Genomic DNA, 22,529 nt, shown 5'->3' with positions numbered 1-22,529 from the left:
TGGTGCATCCATGCCAGGGGCCAAATGGTAAAAGATGCCAAGCTAGAAAGTCACCGAAATACAGAAGTGAGGTCCAGCAATGGACTGTTAACACATAACACCATGTTATTTCTTATATGGGGCCCAGGGCAACCAAAGTGTGCAAATGAGAAGGAAAAAGAACTACTAAAGGTTAACCCTATGAGCACATGCACAAGACCTCTAGGAACAAGGAGAATACCTGTTCTAGAAGCAAAAGTATTTGCAGAACCAAGCCTAAGAGAAAACTAATGCACAAACCTTCTATTGTACAACTACCAAAGAATACTAATGACAAACGAAAAATAAAGATGGAAAACAGCATTTATTAGGGCCTATTTTTCTTAGTGAGGCAGGGTAGAATCATGCTATTTGAGTTCTTTAAATCTTCATTGACCTCTGTGAGTCACACAAACGGCTGAGGCATCCAATCGCACTCCTCTGAATCAAATCTACATTAGATGTTTACATCAGTTCATTTGTGTTCCTCTGTATGGTCTCTATTTCCCCCAGAGTCTTCAGAATACTCACATTCTACTGTCACCATTAGAAATTATTCCCAAGATCATACTGTGCTCAATTTGGTTCTTTTTGGTAACATTACAAGATTAAATGATGACTAGATAATACAAGAAGTTATTTAATTTTACTTAGAGACTGCCAAAGAGAAGCATTCTTTCTATGAATCTCTTCAATATAAGCAAAGAAAGAAATATTATGAAGATTTTCATAAATGATTTTTTGCTAAAGAATATATCATTTACAAAATAACAAGTAATTATTAGGTTACTAAAAAAAATAATCATATTAAACTATTGCACAAAACGGCCATACATGTTTATTTAAACAAGTTATTAAATGCAAGAATATGCAAAATAATATTTTGCCTTATTTAGCAAACAATGGAGCTTTGTCTCCCTTAACTGTGCAGTGCAACTACCATTAATCTATCTTAATATAGAGGGTTCCATCCAGATTTTTCAATCAAAAATCAGGACACTTGAATACAGGAGCACAAAGATCTGCCTGCATGACAGACATGCCATCCTCTGCCACGAGAAATCATCTCATCTATTCCTGGTCAAACTGATCAGTGCTCGTTTTGAAACAAATGAGATTTTGGCCTTCATTTATTCTGTCAGAAGGCAATTTCTATCAGGTTATTACCTTGCTCCCTGAATAATTAGACACCTTCCTTCAAATATATACCCAACCAGCTTATTTCTATTTGTTCTTATGTCCACCCTTTCTCTTTTTAATACGTTAAATGAAGCCTGTTTCTCCTTGTTTCCCTCCCAATGACAGCAAAGATCTCTGTTATCAGACTTTGCTAAATAAACCAAATACCTTTTAAATCTCCTCTTGCTCTTCATTCCTTTTATCATCCTATTATTCTTTCTCATTTTGCCTGTTCCTGCCTGAATTAATCTTTCATGAACATGACAAGCAGAACCCTGTAATATTTCCTTTTCTGTACTGGAAAATTCCCACTCTCTAAACCCAGCTCTGGAGATGGTGCTTCTCTTCCTCTCACTCTCACATATCACACTGGTGGCTCACAGAAAACCTGTAGCTAATACACTTAAACCTTCCCCCTCATTTACCAATTCTTCCTGTGCGGCGTTGCTGATCCTCTTCTGTGCTGCTAGCTTTGTGTCATCAGCAAACATCACTTAAATACTCCTGCTTTTTGTGCTAAAAAAATAAATTCTTGCAGGTCCATGACTGCTGCGCAAGTAACACCATTCCAGGACGATCTCTGCAACCATCAGTTCAACCTGCTGGTCAACTCCCACTTCCCCAGCGTGCTTCCCAACCTCCAACACATGGATTTTTAACCTGTTTGGCCCCTTTTCCATTCCATGATAGGTGGCGTTTTACTGAACATCATTTATACATCTTGGACAGCACCAATGATGCAGCTGAAACTAAATAAGCTTAACAACTGTGGAATGAGAACGGGAATTATTTCAGGATACTATTTGTATTCAAGTGCATTACTCTCTGTATCTTGCTAGTCTCCTCTGGTTGTTAAAAATAAATGCTGAAATACTCTTCATGAATATAATGTAGAAGGAGAACCTCTTACTTCATGACCTGTGTCTGCTGCCCTGGAAGCAGCTGCTACATAATAGTGGAGGTCCAGTGCAACAATTCATTCTCAAGAAGAAAGCTGGGACCATTGTCTCTAAATAGAAGACTGAACCAAGAGTGGATTCTTCCGGACTGTCACTGCCGATAAAACGAGGTTTTCAGTAACAATGCTTAGCACAGAGATGCCTGTCCCGGGAAGCCTGTGTTACAAAGCTGCCAAGCAATATATGCTCAGCATAGCATTTATCAAACCATTTCCTCTGCTAAGAGCTGATGTGGCAGTCTTTAAAATGGTTTGGTCTTCTACCACCTTTCCTGAAGGAAATGTGAAAAGTGCAACTTACTTCCTTTCACAACACACATTGTCAAGACTCTTGACTCCAAATTGTCTGCCTCGTGGGGAAAACCTGCGTTCTAGAAACTTAACAAATGGCGACTGTTCTATCGTAATTCTGCCCCACTGGAATAAGGAGGTCAAATGGGGAGACAGCAATCATTAAATAAAGTGTTAAAAGGTGATTGCTGGGTTCAACAGCAGCTTAAAAATGCTAGAAGTCTGAGTGCTACTCTAAGCACTCAGGATCTAGCAAATTATTTTGTTTTAGCTGAGATTATACTATCAGGTGGTGATGACTGCAATAGACTGCTGTGATACAAGCAAAAGCTCTACCCTTTCTCTTGCAAGAACAAACAGGCAAAGAGCAAGTTTCACATGAAGATTGATCAACAGCACGTGAATGATGACAGAAATGCATCCAAAGAGCAGCTTTCTGGTTTCATTTCACCATAGATGTCAGCAACCAAACCCACCCACTGGTACCAATTGCACGTCTCAGCTTTACCTAGTCTTAATCAAATCACTAATTGTCTTAGACTGATCCTGATGAGCATCACAGGATTTCCAGTCTTCATAGGAACTTAATTCACTGTTTTCTTTCAAACATTCATGTCTGTCTGCACTTGTTTCGGTACATTGTAACCACTAAATCGTACAACTCATCATCTCTTTGTCAGTACCCTAGACAGAGAAAATCCTCTGAGAATATGCTTACAACATAAAGGTCACTTTGAAAGTAGAGTAAAGGCATGAATAAAAACGAAAAGATTTAGTTAAGCCCTTTGAGAACACGAGGTTGCCACTACCCTTTATTGTCTGAGCAAGTTCTTTAACTGCTTTTCAACACTATCATGACACCACATGGGGAGTTTAATGGCACCTTCTGAGTATCTATAGAATCAAAGCCAAAATTCGGCTTACTAACTTAACTTTCAGAAAGTTAGTAAGGCAGTCAGAGGTTAAGAATCATTATATACTTGGCAAATTGACCTGTTTCCAAATGATGCTGTCACAGGATGATATGTGCAGTGGGCGTATTTTAGCCAACAAAAGGTAGCAAAGTGCCAAGAGCTGCTGAATTTCCTGTTAAGAATTAGGAGCCCCTCCACACACATTTTCTGCCACAATATATGACCCGTCTTTTTGTCAGCACAAGTCTTCCTTGAAAAATGAGGGTTGAAAAAAAATCACCTGGCATAATTTCTCATGAAAGGTAAGGAAATTAAAGGAAATGAAAGAAGCTACAGAGTAAGAAGAGCTGATCTGAGGGTCCTACTGGCTAACACACTTCTGGAGTGCAATTCCACTTTTATACTTGGTACTTCAGTACCATATAAAACAGGAGTGTGAAAATGTACAAGTATGTAAGACAAATGACATTTTATCTTTAGACATAATCATCCCTCACAGGTGTCATCTCTACTTACCAATTAATCACTAGAGCATGAATATCCTAAGACAAAGCTAAAAATGGGGTGTAATTTTTCACTAAATATGCTTGAAACAGTCAGTACATTTCACAACGGAAAGAAGACATTTGTGATCTATTCGGTAGTTGCTTCACAAGTGCAGCCTCACAGAATCTGAATTGAAAGCTCCGATATTGACTGTAGCCCACAGCTATGGCTTGTGACAGCCATCAGTAGAAACCTCAAGGTTTAGTAACGCGACTGCAAGTGAGTCCATTGCCAAGACTCACCGAGTTACCACTTTCTGGCTGAGATAACAGCAACTGAGTAAATAGGATGCTCTAGTCATTGCAAACACAAAATAAACTCTATTAGCATAAACCCACTTAGTGAAATGTAACTTGCTAAACCCCTGAAACTTGGCACTTGTGATTATATGAGCACACCCTCTCTCTGTCTTAGCCAGTATAGACAATGTTAGGCTTGTAAACAATGTAAAATCAATATTTCCAATCAGCCAGCAAAAGCAATGGGCATAGGGAGACAATTACCATCTCAAAATCCATCTGCGATATAGATGCATAGTTCCTGGTTTATGAAAGTACCTGAAAGTAAACTTACTGATCTGATTGTCAGCTGCGAATGTATGTGAGCTGTTCTTTCTTCTCGGTGTTGCAAGTGAGGTTATCTAAACACCATTCTACCCAACCATCTTTGTCAGCTTTACCTCAGAGTAAAAGTTAAGCTGTCTGGGTTTATCAAATGTTGCAAGCTAATTTTTGTATTTTTCTTTTAGCTCAATGATCCAAAAAAACCCTCAAGAGCTCAATTTTGCTCAGATATCTACAGAGAAAATTACTATGTTCGCATCTCAACCTTGTGATTTGCTTAATGAGAAAAAGACGCTACTCAGGCATAGGCTCTGAAAGAAAACGGAGGTTGAAAGTGTATAGTTGTTAGCAGGAAAAGATCAAAATTCCATCACAAAAAGGAGTTTTCATTTCTTCTGTGTTCACAGCTTATTTGCTTTTGTGCACAATAATGCTAGTAGACCTGTTACTTAGATTATGCCATTGCTCATGAGTTATAACACCTAAAATCAAATGCAAACAGAAAACATGTCGGTAGCAGGTGGCATCCAAATAATTCTCAGATCACATATTTAAAGGAAACTGGAAATAAAAAGGACAATCTTTTTTCAGTAGGAAAATCCACAAACTCTTTATAGCGTGTGAAACAAGTACAATCAAGAAACAAAAGAAGTTGCTGCTGGGATTTTAACAAAATTATACAGATATTTTAAATTTATGGTTTAAATATGAAATGGTTATATGCTGAAAATAAAAAAAATGAAATCTACTTACTAACATCTGCATGCTTTTGGTTTTCATCACTAATCTTTGAAAGTAATGACATTTTAACTGAATAAGCTTCTGAGATCAAAATAGAAGCCATGAATGAGCCATGGAAAGATTCTATGATTCTATTCCCCCACCCCCAATAATGGGTAGTAAGATTTTGCTTACACTGTTCACTATACAGGCTTTAAATATTTACTGTGAACAAAATCAAAATCAGCCCGTTAGCCAACAAGACACTGTTATACCTCAGCAAAGAACACAGTAAACATAACAAGGCTAATCTAAAACAAAGAGCAATAGTTGAGGCAAGTGATGAATTACAGAACCTTTGGTGTCAATTTTGATTGCACAAGAAAAGTTGCCAGAGCAGTTTAATATATCCATAGTTACAATTTTTTTTTTCTTATTGATAGATAACAACAGTCCCTCAACCAAACTGAATACAGGTCAAATTCTCAAAATTGCACTTCAGCCCTTGAAACGTTGCTGTCCTCACGATGCCCAGAGCTGTCCCTGTGAGAACTGCACGAGGGCCCCTAATGTACATTTCTCAAAAAACAAATCCAAAATTCGAAATAAAAAAATTATGAAGAAACCCATATGCAGCTACACAGAGGACTGTGGGGAAGGGATAGTCTAAGGAGCTAGACAGCTATTTCCCTACACTGTGTCTGTAGTACAGAGTACTACTGGGAGAAGAGTGTTGCAGCCCACTTAAGTCTATCTTGAGAACACAAATTACAGCATAAATATCAGGACATTTCTGAGACACACAATTTTTGTAACCACTCTCCCATCTGTGATGCTTTTCACTTAAATTCTGTAAATGAAGAACAGTCTACAAAAACCATTGCTGGATCACTTAGTTTCATATAGAAATGTACATCTCAATTACTTAATTGGAATCCCAAGACCTTCACTTGTGAATACTCTCCCTTGGTAATTAAGTTCAGACAACTACCACATTAAAAAAAAAAAAAAAAAAAAAAAAATCGACAGAAATGCTTACAAATCATTAAAATATTTTTTAAAACAAAAGGGAAATGCAAAAACTAAATTCCCAACCTAGAACTTGTACTGTGTGCTGTAATACCTACTGCTTCTAGGCAGACGGCACCAAGGTTGTTTTCAGACATGTAAAAATAACTTCTAACGTTTTACTGTAGCCTGGTAACATGGAAATTTCACTGAATTGAATGATTCATTTTCAGTAAAATGATTAAAGACATTATTTCCTTAACAAATGCTTTGCATTTGTACACAAAATTTTGAATTAAAATGGAGAAGTCCCAGCATTAGGTTTATTTTTTTCCACTTAAACTGTTGAAGAAAACATTAGTGTCTGTACTTGAATTACCAGGGCTGTAGACTTTCGTAAACCAGTCCAGATCAAAACAGGTCTAAATTCTGGACAATTCTTGCAGAATATAACAACTTGCATTCAAAAACATTAAAAAAAATATCTATTTTAATCTATAAAACCTTACTGTACATACTTAAAATTACTACTGCTCAAAGGCTTGTGATGCTTGCTCTTTTACATCTATTAATAGCTCTTAGAAATGAGGAACAAATGCAGGACAATATCAAGCAGTCTTTGTGCTTCCCTAATATGTCTAAATAATGTTTATTTACCTTCTTGTTAGCAAAATTCCTTAATATAAATGTACAGGTTTGCATATTTGCCCTGAATACCAAGCTACTGCATGGATTATGAAAGAAGGATGTAGTTAACAACACTTAGCCAAACATGCGACAGGAAAAAACAAAACAAAACCACCCAACACAGCTACAGAATGTGATACTTACTATTTATATGTTTCTGAACGAATGTATTCAAAAACATGAGACACTCCCAGCTGGAACTGGTCAGCAATAGGGGTAACCCAAGGATTGTTCTCTGCTTTGAAGACTTGCTTTTGACCAGTCAAATCCAGATTACCTGAAAGGGATTACACAAAACAACATATGAAAAAAAAAAAAACCAAACCCAACCCTGAAATACAAAAAATTTGAAAGAAATATCTTGCTGTGAATATAAAACTTTTCATTCATTTCAGAGAATATACCCATAACAAAAGCAAATATTTCAGTCTTAGCCAAGAGGGAAAGGAGGTCATAGCAGTTCCCACCATACTGGATGCAGTTCCACCCTATTCGTTTCACAGTGCTACTACATATGCACAACAGGATTGAACTCGGCCCATGGCATTATAATATTTATTCATCAAATCAGTTCTAAGCAGTGCTTAATAGTGCATTGGTGTTGGGTTGTCCTTCTGCAGGTAAATTCAGTCAGCATGGGCAGGAAAACTGCAGTAGAACTCGAGGCTTCCTGATTCCCAACTCCAAACCTCCCAGCTCTGCTGTGGCATTAAAATCTCACATAACTCAACCACTAAACATATCTTCAGGGGCCAATTCAGCAAAGTATCCCTCTCCACCACGGCTTGCAGGAATGAGAGGAGAATGACGCTCTGGTATGAGTTAGCTCTGCTGAAGCTTAGCATTGCACAGCGTTTCTCCATCACTGCTCCAAGCATCATGCCCACAAGCAATGGCCAACAGCATTTTTGCCTTCCCAGTGACCAACACGTTGTCTGTACCCAGATCTTATCTGTGGTTATAGTTCTCTATACTGAGAAAAACAACAAAAAAAGTTTGTTATTGCAACATGACAGTTTTACCTATTCTGTTGACATGAAGACTTCAGTGACCTATTAGGGGTTTGCTTGGGATTTTTTTGTTAATTTGTTCATTTTGTAAGTGTTTACCACCCAAAACAAAAACAGTACATGCTCTACTGAAATCTCTCATGACTACGGATACAACAGGCTGAATTCCAGGAAGGTCTAGCTGTTGAAATATTTTCTTCTGTTCTTTAAATTAAGAAATCTGTGCTACCATTTAAAATTTATTTTTCTGAATCTTACGATGAAGAGATGACTACCCTCCTCCCAGAAACCTAAAGTAACAAATAATAACAATTAAAAAAAAAAAAAACAAAAAACTTCGACCACGGGAAACAAACAGAAAAAAATTACAAGGTTTTGAAGATGGACCAAGCCAAGCTACCAGAGAAATCTTAAGTCAACCTGACATGCTAGGTTTTCAAAATTAAGGCATTTGTGTAAGTAGTGTGAACACGCATGCTATGGGAGCTGCTGCAAGCTCTGTGCTTCCTGGGCAGCACAGTGCATGTTCTGCATTAGAGCCAATCCTTGACGTGTTTCTCTCTGTAAAAGGGTTAACGCAATTAGAGTAAAGACAGACCATTATACCCTGTGAAAAGATGTCATGCATCTCATATTGGCCTATCAGCAAGTTACCATTACCTCAGCAAGCTCATCTGTCAGCTGTCTGCAGCCGGTTCTTTGACATAATAGCAGGCAGGGCGCATTTCAGCCCCCTGTCAGTCAGCGGCAATTGCCCTCGCTGCCGCACGCTTCAGTGCGCCTCATTAGGAGCCTCGCACCCATCTCCTTTATTAAGGGACTCGGCAGCCCTGTTCTAACAAGGATCAGGAAGCAGGATTAAGTGCTGTGACAAAGAGGACCTAATAAGCTAGAAACTGGTGTGTCTAAGTCTACGCTGGCTCAAGGCAGAGGCTCATGCTGCTCCGCTATTCAGCTTTCATGCAAAGGCCACCGGGGAACAAGCCAGCACTGTGATTAGCTGTAACCCTCTGACCGGTGCTGCTATGAAGATCACGTATCACTTGGGGGCTTGCTTTGCAACTGCAAATTGGATTTTCCATTTTATTACCTGCAAAAAACCACATACATTGCTCTCCAAAACCACCAATGCTGTAAGTACTCACTTGTAATTACAGCTCTGCAAGTACTGCATCAAGGTAAAATGATCGATCTGTGTACAGCTAATAAAAATAGTTATTGGGGATGCAAGATTGGTCCCATCATGCGTCGAATTCAATGTTGCTTACAGAAATAAGTCACACATTCTCAAAATCTCAATAGCCAGGGTCTCAGCTGAATCCTCTCCTCCGGGGCTGGTGTCAGGAATTTACCGCCCAGGAGATGTTGTTGTCTGTTTCCACCCCTCCAGTGCAGTGTGTCCACTTCCATTCCAAATACCACATGGCCCATTTAAATGTAATTAACTGCAATAAATACTATGCTATTAAAGCCAAGAAATCTTACAGCAAAAAGAAGACTGCTCAAGCAAAATGAGCTGTAGGTCCCCATGCCAAAGTAATCACTTCATTTTCCTCCGACTTCTGTTTTTCCCCAAAATTCGCCAGGGTTAGGTGCAGATATCATTTTTTACCTTCAGAGGGAAGGGGCAGGCAGAGGCCCTAAGGGTAAAATTAATCTCATTACAGGCGAAATTGGAGTACCTGAAAGTCCAGCATCTGCACTGAGATCTAGCCCCTCTCTGCCCAGGGCTTGGCCAGCCCGGCAGCCCATCCCACCAGCCACTACAGCTGGAGTTGGAGGTCAGCTGCCACCTCACAGCCTGCACTTTTAATTGAAGAATTTAAGCAAGTGTTGCAGCATGAAAAGGAACAACTCGCCTGTCCTTGTGGCAAGCACCAGGCAGAGAGCAGGTGCTCCTCCGCAGAGGAGTAAAGGAGTGCTGCTGCACACAGAGGGGGAAGGATGGGGCACCCGACACCTTAAACTTCTCCCTGTTCGATACTGACATATCCATCTGGAAATGAAGGACAGAAATGGGCAGAAAATTAAGCAGGATAAGAAATCACATAGAGTCTTGCCCCAGTAGGGAGGAAATGGAGTCTGACACTCCTGCCACATGGCAAACCACTTGAGAACTAAGAAGCCGTGTAATCAAAACGGAGACAGGATGGAAACGTGTCACTGCTGTATCACCATACATTGCTTGGGGCCGTGCTTTGGTGTCCTTTCTGTGCTCACAGCTAAACCATGTGTGAATCGAGGGCTTACTTAATTCTGCCCTGGACACAGGATGTCCAAGAGTCCCAAGCACGAGGCCAAAGTCTCAGCCACATCCCAGGAACAGGGTGTGCGGGGGTAACCAAACACAGGAGCCCTGCATGAACCCTTCTGCTCCAGTGCACCGAGAGGAGCCCAGCAGTGTGGAAGAGATCATCAAACCCGCCTGAAGCGACAGCTCTAGTACCAGACTCACTGCAGGAGTGCTGTGTGACTGGACACCTCACAGATGTGTCCCTGTACCCCCACCAACAGTTTCCTTGCCTAGAAGGTATTTTATGGCAGCACTGTGTGAAGAAATGCTGTAATTCCATCCCTGCAGCACCAGAGCCATGGGCCAGGGAAAGAGCCATGGCAGATGAGCCTTCATGCGTATTGTCTAACAGCAGTATCAGCAGAACACTGTCCCCAGGCCTTTAGGAAATTTATATACTCTTCTGTTACACAGATCACGCAAAATCCCTTGGATATTTCTAGTAAGCAAAATACAAAATTGCCTCTAGTAAAAATCCAGTACTGTAGATTGAATCACAAAATCTATTAAGGTTGGAGATTGCATTGGTCATTCCTGGTTTGTTCTTTCCATGCACATTAACCTATTAAAAATATTTGTTTATCATCTTTAAAATTTGGCCTAACTAGTAGACTAAAATTGTGTTTCTTCATGATGGACTTAAGGTTCTTGCTGTTTTGCCATACTGAAAGAGGCCAACTCCACTGAAATGCATTATAGTCACAGGTCTCTGGTAAGAGAGGAGAAGGCTGTCCTTCAGATTAGTCAGCAGTCCTTTTTCTAGATCACAGAAATGTTTTTCAAATTATTTTTGAGCACTTTTAAAATTATTCTTATAAATAAATAATCAAACCTATATATCCCAGAATGCTAGCCTAACATGCTTAAAGAACCTTCTAATTTCCAAGCCTGAAGAATACTTTTTTAAGCTTTCTACCTTCAGACAGATAGATTTCCAAGTAGGAAGAAGGCAAAGTGGACACACGCTGCGACCAGTGAGCAGACACTAAAAAGAGAACAGAGTCTGGAAAAGAGAAGAGCAAAGATAAATGTTTAACAGCTCACTGCTGTGGATGACCTGCACAGAATGACCAAAAAACCTCCTAAAAGGAGCCAGCTGTGTAGTCCTAAAAATACCTGATCTTGGCAACTTTTTTTTTTTGTCTCAGCACTCGTATCTAAAAATGATCCTGAACCATTCAGTTTGATTGGATCAGTGTGACCGCATGTCTGTGTTTAACCCACCTCAAAACCAAATTGTTCCTGTGCCAAACCAGTAAACTGCACAGACCTCAAAACTGCCTGCTGCCCTAACGTCTTGTTAGCTGCCACCTCGAAGCTACAGTAAATAGATCAACACCAAAACAAACACTGGAAAATTTGAGTACAAAATCAAAGCATGCATATTTTTAATATTCAGGTATTCTAGCTTATGCCATCCATTGACTAAGAATACTATTTATCACTGCTTAAATTCAAGCTCCCACAGCCATGGGTGGACAGAAGGGACATCTCCTGTGACAGTGGGCACACCTCATCCTGAGTGATGTTAAAGGGAAAAGGCAGCTACAGTTTTCCTGCACCTCCCTCAATAAATCTATCCTTCATTTGATCTAAAACATGTTAGTTAATGATTCTTGTTATTTGCCTTCAGTGCTGTTGAAATAAAAAGAGGTTTGTGTGAACATTCATATTTTACTCAACAGCCTGCAAAGGTCAGAAAAGAGCTCATAAAAGCAAATAAAATGCTGCCTCCCGCAGTCTTGTTTGCAGAAAATAAGCATCAGAGCCAATGATAATGCTGCCTATCACTCTGACCAAGGGTGTCTCCAGACTTCCCAGGCTCTCCCTGTCCATTAGATGTAGCCTGCAAGCACCTCTTATCTGCTGCTGTAAGCTCCTCATCCTCTTGTGATGTATGATATTCAGAGTGTATAATATTTACCCAATGTATGAAGGTATAGTAAGGTCTGACTAGGGTACATGGGCATTACTTCAGTAGAAACATAAGAAAACAGAATGAACACAAACCTGACTTGTCCTTTCCACTTGAACGCCCCTTAGAAACACCTTAAATACTTGCAAAAATTAAAAGGTGAAATAAAGCAATTAAACAACTTTGACATTTGAGGAGTGAACATTGGCATTCAGCATAAGAAACATGATCCTAGCTCTAAAATGCCAGATCAACGCTGCTTTGTAATGGTTTAAATTCATCCCTAGTGGAGCTTCATTAAAATCAATGGAAATAATTTTTAGCCCGTATACTGTGGAGTTTCACATCTGTGTCCCATTGATGCTCTGACTCACCTTCCAGTGAACACTCTACTGCACTGACCTCAAGGAGAGTCCTCAGGCTGTAACACATCATTCCTCTTAAGACTGCAACTTAAATGTTCTTTTCCTTTACAACACAAAGCTCTTATTCTATCACTGTCATACATAAGGACAGGAGGAATTAAATTACTTTTATTTCTTTATTTAGATATAAAGACCCTTGAATCCTGTTTTATTAAAGGCTAAGTAAGGGATCAATCCACCACACTAAATTTAAACTTCGGTTATATGTAAAAATATGTCTGTCCTGGCTTGTTTTAGATTTGCTTTACACTACAGGGCTTATAATTTTTATTACTTTTGTGGCATGTGCTTTGTCTCCATAGAGAGAGAGATTGGTTTAAGTGTGGGGGTGGAAGAAATATCATGACTATTATGTCATAAAAATGATACCAAAGCAATTTATTGTGAATGATGTCTTAAAATCTATGTAAAAAAATGAAAATATATACTGATTTCTATGCCACAAAGTGTTATCGAAATCAAATTACTTTTATACCAGTCTTAAGCACATGTAAGCTGTGGATCGGTAACTCATATCATTCCCATAAACAAGTAAGATCATCTCTGCTTTGAAGACCTCTATCACTTTCGAAGGATTATTAACAGAAGAGAGCAGATTTAAACAACAGTTATAAAGGAGCAGTAAGACAACAGAGAGCAAAGACTTCTTGTACATAAGTGAAGTGTGACTCGTTCTTTTTGGAACCAGCAGAAATGTTCACAGAAATATTCAGTATGGTAAACAAATCTACAGCTCCATAGCATATGTTGAAAATATACATTTGCTTATTTATGAGTTTCCATGCACTAAAAGAAAACAACTAGTAAATCCAAACCTAGACTGAAGCGCCTCCAAAAGATCTGCCCCATCGCCCTGCATCCTTGTACTGAAGAAGGTCTGACAGTATCATTTGGAATCACCAGCACTTCAGAGTCCCAAAACCACATTTGTGGTGGTTTTATGTAACAGGGGAAAAGGTTCAAGTCTCAAATAAGAAGCCAGATTCAATACACACAAATAAACCAAACAAAAGCGCCACAGCATCCAAACAGAAGCAGGCTGCAAGTCTTCCTCTGACTGCTTTTCTGACCACACAGATGGGAAGATCTGCAGCCTCACCTGTGGGCGTCAGACAGGAAGCCCCAGGATAGGAGAAGGCTGAAGGAGCGATCCAAAAACCAGGCACTGAAGCCTAAGCCTATCCTCAGTTTTACAATTTATTTTCAGGGACAGAAAACAGGAGTTCAGATACTGTATCATCACACATTATTCTAACAACTTCTTAGATGTAAACAACAATTTCTAATAATAAATTCAGAGATTAGACCCCAACCTGAAAGTTCACTTGGATACATGATCTCTGCGTCAGTTCGGTAACTGAAAAGTTTAACAAAGGCATTTCAAATGGAAAAACACCTGAAAATATCAAGTGATGGAGACTCTGCCAGCAGTGTCTTGTTCAGATGGCTCACTTTAAATTAATTCTTTATTTCGGTGCTGAACTGAGCTGCCTTAGTTCTCAAACACTGCTGCTTCTGCCCAGCCACAAGGGAGAAGGAGAAACCGTGCTTGCTTCTCATGGAGCTGGTGAGGATCGACAGCTCAGTCTCCTCTCACTCGTTCCTTAGATAGATTAAATAAGGACTCTGATTATTCTGCGTGATCCCAGAATAGCTACTACATTTGCCTCCACTATTAGCAAACGGCCCACAGCTGAAACACAAAGTAAGAGCAAGCCAACTAAATCTCGAATTCTTTACCCTTGATGTAAAGGCGAATGGATACAGGGCAAACTGGTATTACTGCAGCTACCACTATTACAATCAATCCTATGGGAAGATAATTTTACTCTCCAGCACTGTCCCACCTCAACCTCTCACAGAAGAGAGTTTAAAACAAAGTGAAATTAGTCCTGAGATGTGTATACAAAATTCCAGCATCATACCAAAGGCCAGCCAGAATCATTATACCAAAGTGAAAGGCATGCAGAGTCTGGCACAAGGAGACTTTCACTCCAGAATGTGTCAGGACTGAAGATGAAACCTGGGACAGACAACAAAATGCACGAAATGCTGAACTTCTCCCTTAAACTGCATTTCAGGTACTAAGTACAGGCAGAATACAGACCTAACCTGGCTGGGCAAACTCACATTTCCATATTCAGGTGACAGGAGGAGTGGTTAACTCTTCGGGAATGAGAGGAGCGTCCTGGCAATTTCTACCATCACTCCACACAACAAACCTCCACAGGACAAGTAGTAGAAAGAGTAAATAATATTAAAATTCATAGATGAAAGCCACAAAACAGGAACTTATTTAATGCAACACAGCAGGCGCTCCTACCTAACAACACTGCTAATGGTTTGTACTTCCACATGAGAAATCACACCGCTTCAACAGCCAAACTCCACCACACTCAGCATCCAGGTACCAAGGCAACGAACCCGGCTGATGCAGCCGTGTGGGTAGCTAAGGGGAACAGCAGAAGAAACAGCATTTTGTCAAAAATCCAAGAAATTCCTTCAAAATGTTTCCTATAGTCTTTCTAAAGTTATTTCAAATTACTTACGACTCTAATTTATTTCTCTTACGTTCCTAATTTGAGAGAGAGACAATTTCCTAGAAGACCAACAAGTATTGCTAAGTTTCACCAATTTCTGCCTTTAAAAGGTGCCACGCTGTGCTGGAAATACCATTTCCTTCACTGCTCTGTGTAACAAATGTCTGGTGCTGAGCGGGATCTCAGGGGCAAAGTGACAGTCACAGAATCACAGAATGTCAGGGATTGGAAGGGACCTCGAAAGATCATCTAGTCCAATCCCCCTGCCAGAGCAGGAACACCCAGGTGAGGTTACACAGGAAGGCGTCCAGGCGGGTTTTGAATGTCTCCAGAGAAGGAGACTCCACAACCTCCCTGGGCAGCCTGTTCCAGTGCTCTGTCACCCTCACTGTGAAGAAGTTTCTTCTCATATTTAAGTGGAACTTCCTGTGTTCCAGTTTGTACCCACTGCCCCTTGTCCTATCATTGGTTGTCATCGAGAAGAGCCTGGCTCCATGCTTGTGACACTCACCCTTTACATATTTATAAACATTCATGAGGTCACCCCTCAGTCTCCTCTCCTCCAAGCTAAAGAGACCCAGCTCCCTCAGCCTTTCCTCATAAGGGAGATGCTCCACTCCCTTAATCATCTTTGTTGCCCTGCGTTGGACTCTCTCCAGCAGTTCCCTGTCCTTCTTGAACTGAGGGGCCCAGAACTGGACACAATATTCCAGATGAGGTCTCACCAGGGCAGAGTAGAGGGGAAGGAGAACCTCTCTCGACCTACTAACCACCCCCCTTCTAATACACCCCAGGATGCCATTGGCCTTCTTGGCCACAAGGACCCAGTGCTGGCTCATGGTCATCCTGCTGTCCACCAGGACCCCCAGGTCCCTTTCCCCTACACTGCTCTCCAACAGGTCGTTCCCCAACTTATACTGGAACTTGAGGTTGTTCCTGCCCAGACGCAAGACTCTACACTTGCCCTTGTTATGTTTCATTAAATTTTTCCCTGCCCAACTCTCCAGCCTGTCCAGGTCTCCCTGGATGGCAGCACAGCCCTCTGGCGTGTCAGTCACTCCGCCCAGTTTCGTGAGACAGTCACTGCTAAGTCTGTCCAGTGAAGAAACCCAAGAAACACACTATGCAACGGATGGATTTTGGAACAAAAGGAATTAACATGATGTCGAAGTAGTTTAGCTACAAAGATGCTTTAATGGCACAAGCAGTATTACAGGCTTAGAGGATTAGCATCTCAATTCATTTTGAAACATATTGCACATATTTTCCAACCTCAGAAAGTCCCCTGGGATTCCCAATTACATGGGAATTCAACAGAGCATTCTCTCTCTGAAGGGTCCCTATCAGACCAAAATCTAGTTAATTTAAAAATATGAGCACAAAAAGGATTCACTGTATCGTGTTTGCCCTGCACCTTTGAAACTTCCATTCAAACACAGGTTGCCAAGCACTTAGAAGAGCAAAGCCGCTTTTAAGTACTATGAAACATGTAAAATGAACCAAATTTAACAACAACATTTGCTCAGATTGGCTCTAATTGTGGTACTCTTACCTACCACAGCTCTGACAGAACAGATGAAATATTTGCTGACAGAAACATCATTATTATGCTGATGGTACTTATAATCAGAGTACAGTCAACATCAGGAAAGCCTACACACACACACTGTAGTCATCTGAGAAGCGACAGTAGGACTTGCATATTTTAAAAACTAATGTCAGAACAAATCTGAATCTTGGGAAGTTTGGCAAGAACTACAGCAGTGTAAGGAAATGAATGCCTGTGGTGTAAATCTAGATGATGGGCTATAGACAACATCTTTCTGTGCATAATGAAACTACAGAGCTGTCACCTCTTCCCATACACCTAAACTCCAATCAAGTTCTCTGTGCAATCAGCCTGGTTTCTAACTACAGAAAAAATGGCGTGGTTTGGTGTTGGTTTTGTTTGTTTGTTTTTAACTTTAAAAAAAGCCTAAAATGAGAAAGACAGTAGGAATATTTGCAAATTTCAGATAAGCTTTTCTTACATAATCTGTTCATGACCTATCTTAGTATGTACATTTTCTATTATTCCTTAACTAGTAACAGCCAGTAGTCCTAGAAAACAAATTATTTTGTTTATCTACTGGGAAGTTTAGTAAAGCTCCTTACCTTCTAATACCACTTTTTGCCTTAGTTCCCAAAGTTGAAACAGGTAATTTTTTTAAAAATAGCAAGGTATCAATTAGTTGTTCCAGTGCTCAGAGCTGGTGTCTGAAGAGCCCCACGATGTTCAGGCTTCCAACAAGCACCACAGACCTGTATTTACAGCTGTGAGTAGTGTTGCATTGTGTAGAGTGCCACGACAGTTTATACCGAAATAAGAAAATTTTGGCATTTATGTCAAGCATGTTTAAAAAAAAAATACCTTTTGAGAAATAAGTGATTCCTGGTTTTGCACACACCCACTATAATCACCTAAATAAACTGCTGTTTTGATGAACATTAACTTGAACAAATAATGGCAGAAACTACTTTGCATAATATACTATCAATTCACAAATTCCAGTGTCATCTCAAAAGCCTAAATTTTAAAATGTCATAGAATCATGGAATACTTTGGGCTGGAAGGGACCTTCAAAACTCATCTAGTCCAACCCCCCTGCAATGAGGAGGGACATCTTCAACTAGATCAGGTTGCTCAGGTCTTCCTGTGATGGAAATATTGAGACTTCTGGCAGGATTCCTTGAACTTTCTATTTAAAACCAATCCTTTATCCACAGAAGATAACTTAGCTGTTCAAAACTAAAAAGTGATTAAAGCATTACTTAGCCATTCTGACATAGATGTTTAATCTACAAAATGTTTCACCCTCCTTAAAGAAGAACATGGCTACTTACTCCATCAAGTTTTTTTTCATTTTTTTTTTTAAAAACATGACTTTTTCACTTTTCAAGTATGTACCTAACTTGACAGTTTTGATAGTGTCTCCCTTTACCTGAGAAAATTATTTGATGAACTAGAACAGTATTGAATAGTATACCTAAACGCCACTGATGCCAACATTCAGTTTTGGCAAAAGAGGATGGTAATTAAAAATGTATCCTTAGAAATTGCTGTTCTTCCCACATGCGTAAATATGAGCGAACTCCATGTACGTGTGTGTGCACAGGTGTGTTGGCGGCAGAGTAACAAACACAGTCAACATTAAAATCTGGGTTTTAAAAACCATGCCATTTGTTTTCACATCAAAATTACAAACCTACAAATAAGCTAGTTACATTCTCTGGCTGCCTATTTACATTTAGCTGCAATTTTGTGAATATTCTGTACCATATACTACTCTTATGCTCCTGACTCCACTAAGTCTTTTATGTGGCACATATGGGTCCACACAGATAACCATACAATGAACTTCAAACACCATCGTTGATCTTACTAATTGCACCTGCCACTTTACATGGTTCTTGTTTCTACTCGGCTTTTTTTTCCAAACACCATTCCAATTGTTAAATGGTCAGAATACACAAAGTGACAGATTTAGTGCTTCCTTGGCAATTTATATAACTGACTGCAACTCTGTTGTTGCAGTGAATCATGATTTATTTGTCTCGCAATGCAGCACATAACCTTTTAAATGCTAGGGAAAAAAATGCCAGCACTTCTTTAAAGTTTATATATGACTGCCCACCACCATTCCTCATGAACGGGGTTTCGAGAGACAAATGATAAAAACAAGCTGCAAATTCCACCCACCCACTCCCAGCCATTTCCTGCATTCATCACTCACACGTACTGTATTTACAGACAAGCGCTCTCACCCAGAGTGCCCGTGCCCTCTTCCAGTGCCCTCCTTTCCTCTTTTTTTAATTAGCAACAGGTATTCTCTGCTAAACACAGAGGAGGATGAGACTGAACTTCCCCAGCCCTCGTGCTGACACATGACATGCTTAATCGCACTGGGTGAAATTAAGAGCAGACTGCAGGATTTTATTCATTGGTATCTCCATTCCAAAATCGTGATCCCAGGGGCTAGCTGTGGCCTTTTTTCATGCCCTACTCCCCATGCCTTCTTCTGCACTTATTTCTACTACCTTTAAAAAACAGTTTATTGTACCACCCCCCTTGCCCCACAGTCAAATACACTGTTTTATTCTGGTGTTTTTATTGTGGCCGTCTCCCTGGTAAATGAATATCTAATGACTCTGCTGTCCACCAGTGTCCAAACTAAGCCAATCAAAAGCCTTCAGCACCTTTAATTATGAAAGCGATAATGAGGGAGGAAAGACTGTTTACTTTAAATGGAACAGCAGTACCTCCGATTAATGCAAACAGGATCCGCTCATTGAAAAGCTATTTATCAAGCATGCACAGCACAAAGTATTTGGATAGTTCTCCTTACATTATAAATCAATTTTAAAAATTTAGGAGGCAGAACTCGGGCAGCAGATAAAATTGTTTTTCTCTCAGGTGGTGACTATGGAATTAGGAGTCCGTTCATTAGGGTGTAAAGCTCACATACCACCTTTCCCTGGCAGACTGTAAAGCTGCCTGCAAAAGTGTGCTTCTCTAACTTGTCCTGGTTTGCAGAAAGGAAAACAAGGCTGCAGAGGTGAAATGACTTTTCCTAACCATTCAGTAAATTCACGCTTGTTTGTGGCTTGTCTCTACCCAGTCTCAAACGCACCCTCCAAAGCCCAGCTTGGTGCTCCATCTACAAAAATCCATTCCCTAAATGTTTGCCTAGATGTTTAACAATCAAGCAAGAACATTGCTTTGCACAGTAAATATGCTTGCAACTTGCACAAGTTACAAATCTAGACTTCAGTGTAATGTCTTCTGGAAATGTATCCCAAAATCTAAGCCATTTTAAATATTTGAAATAGTTCTAGTGCTACACATGGCATAGACTGCAATAGAAATTACACCAACCAATCATGAATGAGGCCCTTGGGTAAGACCATAAAATGAAACATCGGTAAATTAATACATGAAGAGGAAAGAATAATTTATAGAATAGCAGTTGAATAACAAAGAATGCAGATGATAAGCACTCAAGCTGTGTCAATCCACCTCGACCCGATCACGTGAGGCAAAATTACAAGTCCTTTTTCTGCCAGATTGTGATACTGTTCTACAATGCAAACAAATACTAACCTAAAGAAGAAATGCTTCCCTTGGCCACCTTGAGTTTTGCAGGTCAGTGCAAAACAAACATCAAGAATTTTGTTTCAAACATTTCCATTTGTTTTGGAAAACGACAGTAAAACCACTTAAAGTGAATTGCTGTTATACTTGAAAGGCGACAGCATGTTTAGAACATTTAATAAGCCACAGAAGGTGGTTAGACTCAGTGCAGCATTTAACTTCCACTTTCTGGATAAAAACAAGGCTATAATTTAGGAAGCTACAGAAAAGTACATTTACAGATAGTAGAGGCTTCTGAAATGTTATTGCTGCTGAAAGAGACTTTATAAATAAACATGACTTTCACAAAAAGCTAAATAAAGTATACCTGTGTCAAGGAATAAACACCTGAAATTAAGGAAATGAGAGCAACTTTCATCTACCAGTAGTGAGGAAAAAGAGGAGGGGAAAAAAAAAAACCAAACCAAAACAAACCAACCACACAACAAAATCAAACAAACACAAACAAAAGCCCCCAAACACTCAGCATCATACGGTCAGCTAGATTGATAAAGGCAAAAAACCCATGACGGATAAACAAATAAAAGACAAAACAAACATCTTCCCCCACCTCACAGAAAAAAAAAAAGTAGATGCTTTCCTTTGCTGTATAAAACAAAAAGCATACACTGCAGATGGTCACATTTATGCTCACAGCTGCCACACTCTCTAATGGGTCAAAGCAAGTTTTTATGACAACAAATAAATTTGCTTTATCATGCTAACTTCAGTCACTAACCTTCTGAGTTTTGGGAACTATTATTTGGAAGGTCCTAATAGAAACAAAGAAGTTTCCCTATGTAACAGTTCACAATAACAAGAAGCAAGGGGTAAACCCTGTTTAACAGGTGTTTGAACAACAGGTAAATGACGCAACTACATTATTCCCAACAAAATATTTATGAAGTTTGTCATGAAAGATCAGAAACCAAATGCTGGCTTGGGGCAAACAGGGACAACTTCTATTGAAGTTAATGCCCTTCACATGAAGTGGAATACTGCAATGCAAATTCAGCAAAATCAATACTTAAGTTTCAAATAAAAACTCTATAGGTTGAAACAAGCCACTTGTAAGCATATTTAAATGCCCAATATCACAAATTCAAAGTACGCTAACGAGCTTCACTGCTTTAAGTGAAAGAGCTGTCAACTCGCTAAAGGAATTTAGGCTACTGAAATAGAAAAATGAAAAATTCCTCTAATTTAGCTATATTTTGCTGTAATTGAACAAACTTCCATTTTGTGACTGGAACAGTCACAAAAAGCCACTTGTACTGCCATCAGTTTTGCTTAATATAGTTTTGGGATATCCAAATAATATTCTCAAAACCCAGCCAGAGACAAGAATATCTTTGCAGACCCAATATTTATGATATGATATATAAAGTTAGATGCTATATATAAATTGGCAGTCAGGTGTACTAATACACAGGAAAATGTAATATGTAAAAAACTAATAAAATCAAACACACATCATCTTCTGGCCCCTCCTGCACATTCAGTAGGAGTGAAAAATGAGTGTTTCTCAAGGGAAACTAAATATTAGCAGCAATGACAACTTAAGCATAATCATTTTCTAGAGTTTAATAACTGCTTTTGTTTCAGAGGAAACACAGTGCATCATTATCATTATTATTCAAATAAAAAAGTGACCATCCATAACCTTACCTAGTTCTGGGGGTAGCACAGTAAGACGATTTCCCTGGATATGAAGCTCCTTGAGCTGAGTGAGCTCACCAATTTCTTTAGGCAGTGATATCAGGTCATTGTCTCTAAGACTCAGCTAAGAGTGAATATAAAGTAGTCAGAACAATTTTCAGTTACTATAAAGCAGCTTAAAACACAGCTCTACTTCCTCTGCCCCCACCTTTCTCCTAAAGACTCGTATCTTCCAATTTATTTACAAGTGTCTGCTGGCAAACAAGCAGCAGTTCCAGGTGTAGTGGTCTATTCCTGCAAACATACCCTATGACTCCTCAAATTGACTAGATTCTATTCCTACAAGCGTTGCAAAAGTGAATTGATTTTCCAAGAATTTAGATAAATTACTTACTATCTGCAACTTTGTGAGCTTCCCAATATCTGGCGGCAGGATTTCAAAATCGTTGTCACTTAGATAGAGTGCACGCAGGGTGGCTGCAAATTAAATAGCAATATATAAACAGGGTGGCATATAACCCAACCATTTGAGGTCTAATCAATAAAAGAGAGTCAGGTTTGATTAATAACCCTGACTTGGTGAAAAGCCTTTGACATACCCAGGGCTCACAATAACAACGAGCAGGTCAAACT

General features: G+C 39.6%; 1 protein-coding gene across 2 annotated transcripts in view; it reads right to left on the bottom strand.

Annotated features, from left to right (window-relative positions):
• Positions 1-22,529, bottom strand: part of RSU1 (Ras suppressor protein 1) — a 104,257-nt gene that overhangs the window by 54,084 nt on the left and 27,644 nt on the right. For both annotated transcript variants that reach the window (XM_065628859.1, XM_065628858.1), the window contains 3 exons: positions 22,291-22,373; positions 21,906-22,020; positions 7,029-7,161 (listed from right to left, as the gene is read on the bottom strand). In XM_065628859.1, coding sequence (XP_065484931.1) covers positions 7,029-7,161; positions 21,906-22,020; positions 22,291-22,373 — 331 coding nt within the window. The remainder of the gene's footprint in view (positions 1-7,028; positions 7,162-21,905; positions 22,021-22,290; positions 22,374-22,529) is intronic.

Source organism: Caloenas nicobarica, chromosome 2, assembly GCF_036013445.1.
Source record: "Caloenas nicobarica isolate bCalNic1 chromosome 2, bCalNic1.hap1, whole genome shotgun sequence".
Lineage (NCBI taxonomy): Eukaryota > Metazoa > Chordata > Aves > Columbiformes > Columbidae > Caloenas > Caloenas nicobarica.
This window is presented reverse-complemented; position numbering and strand designations above follow the sequence as displayed.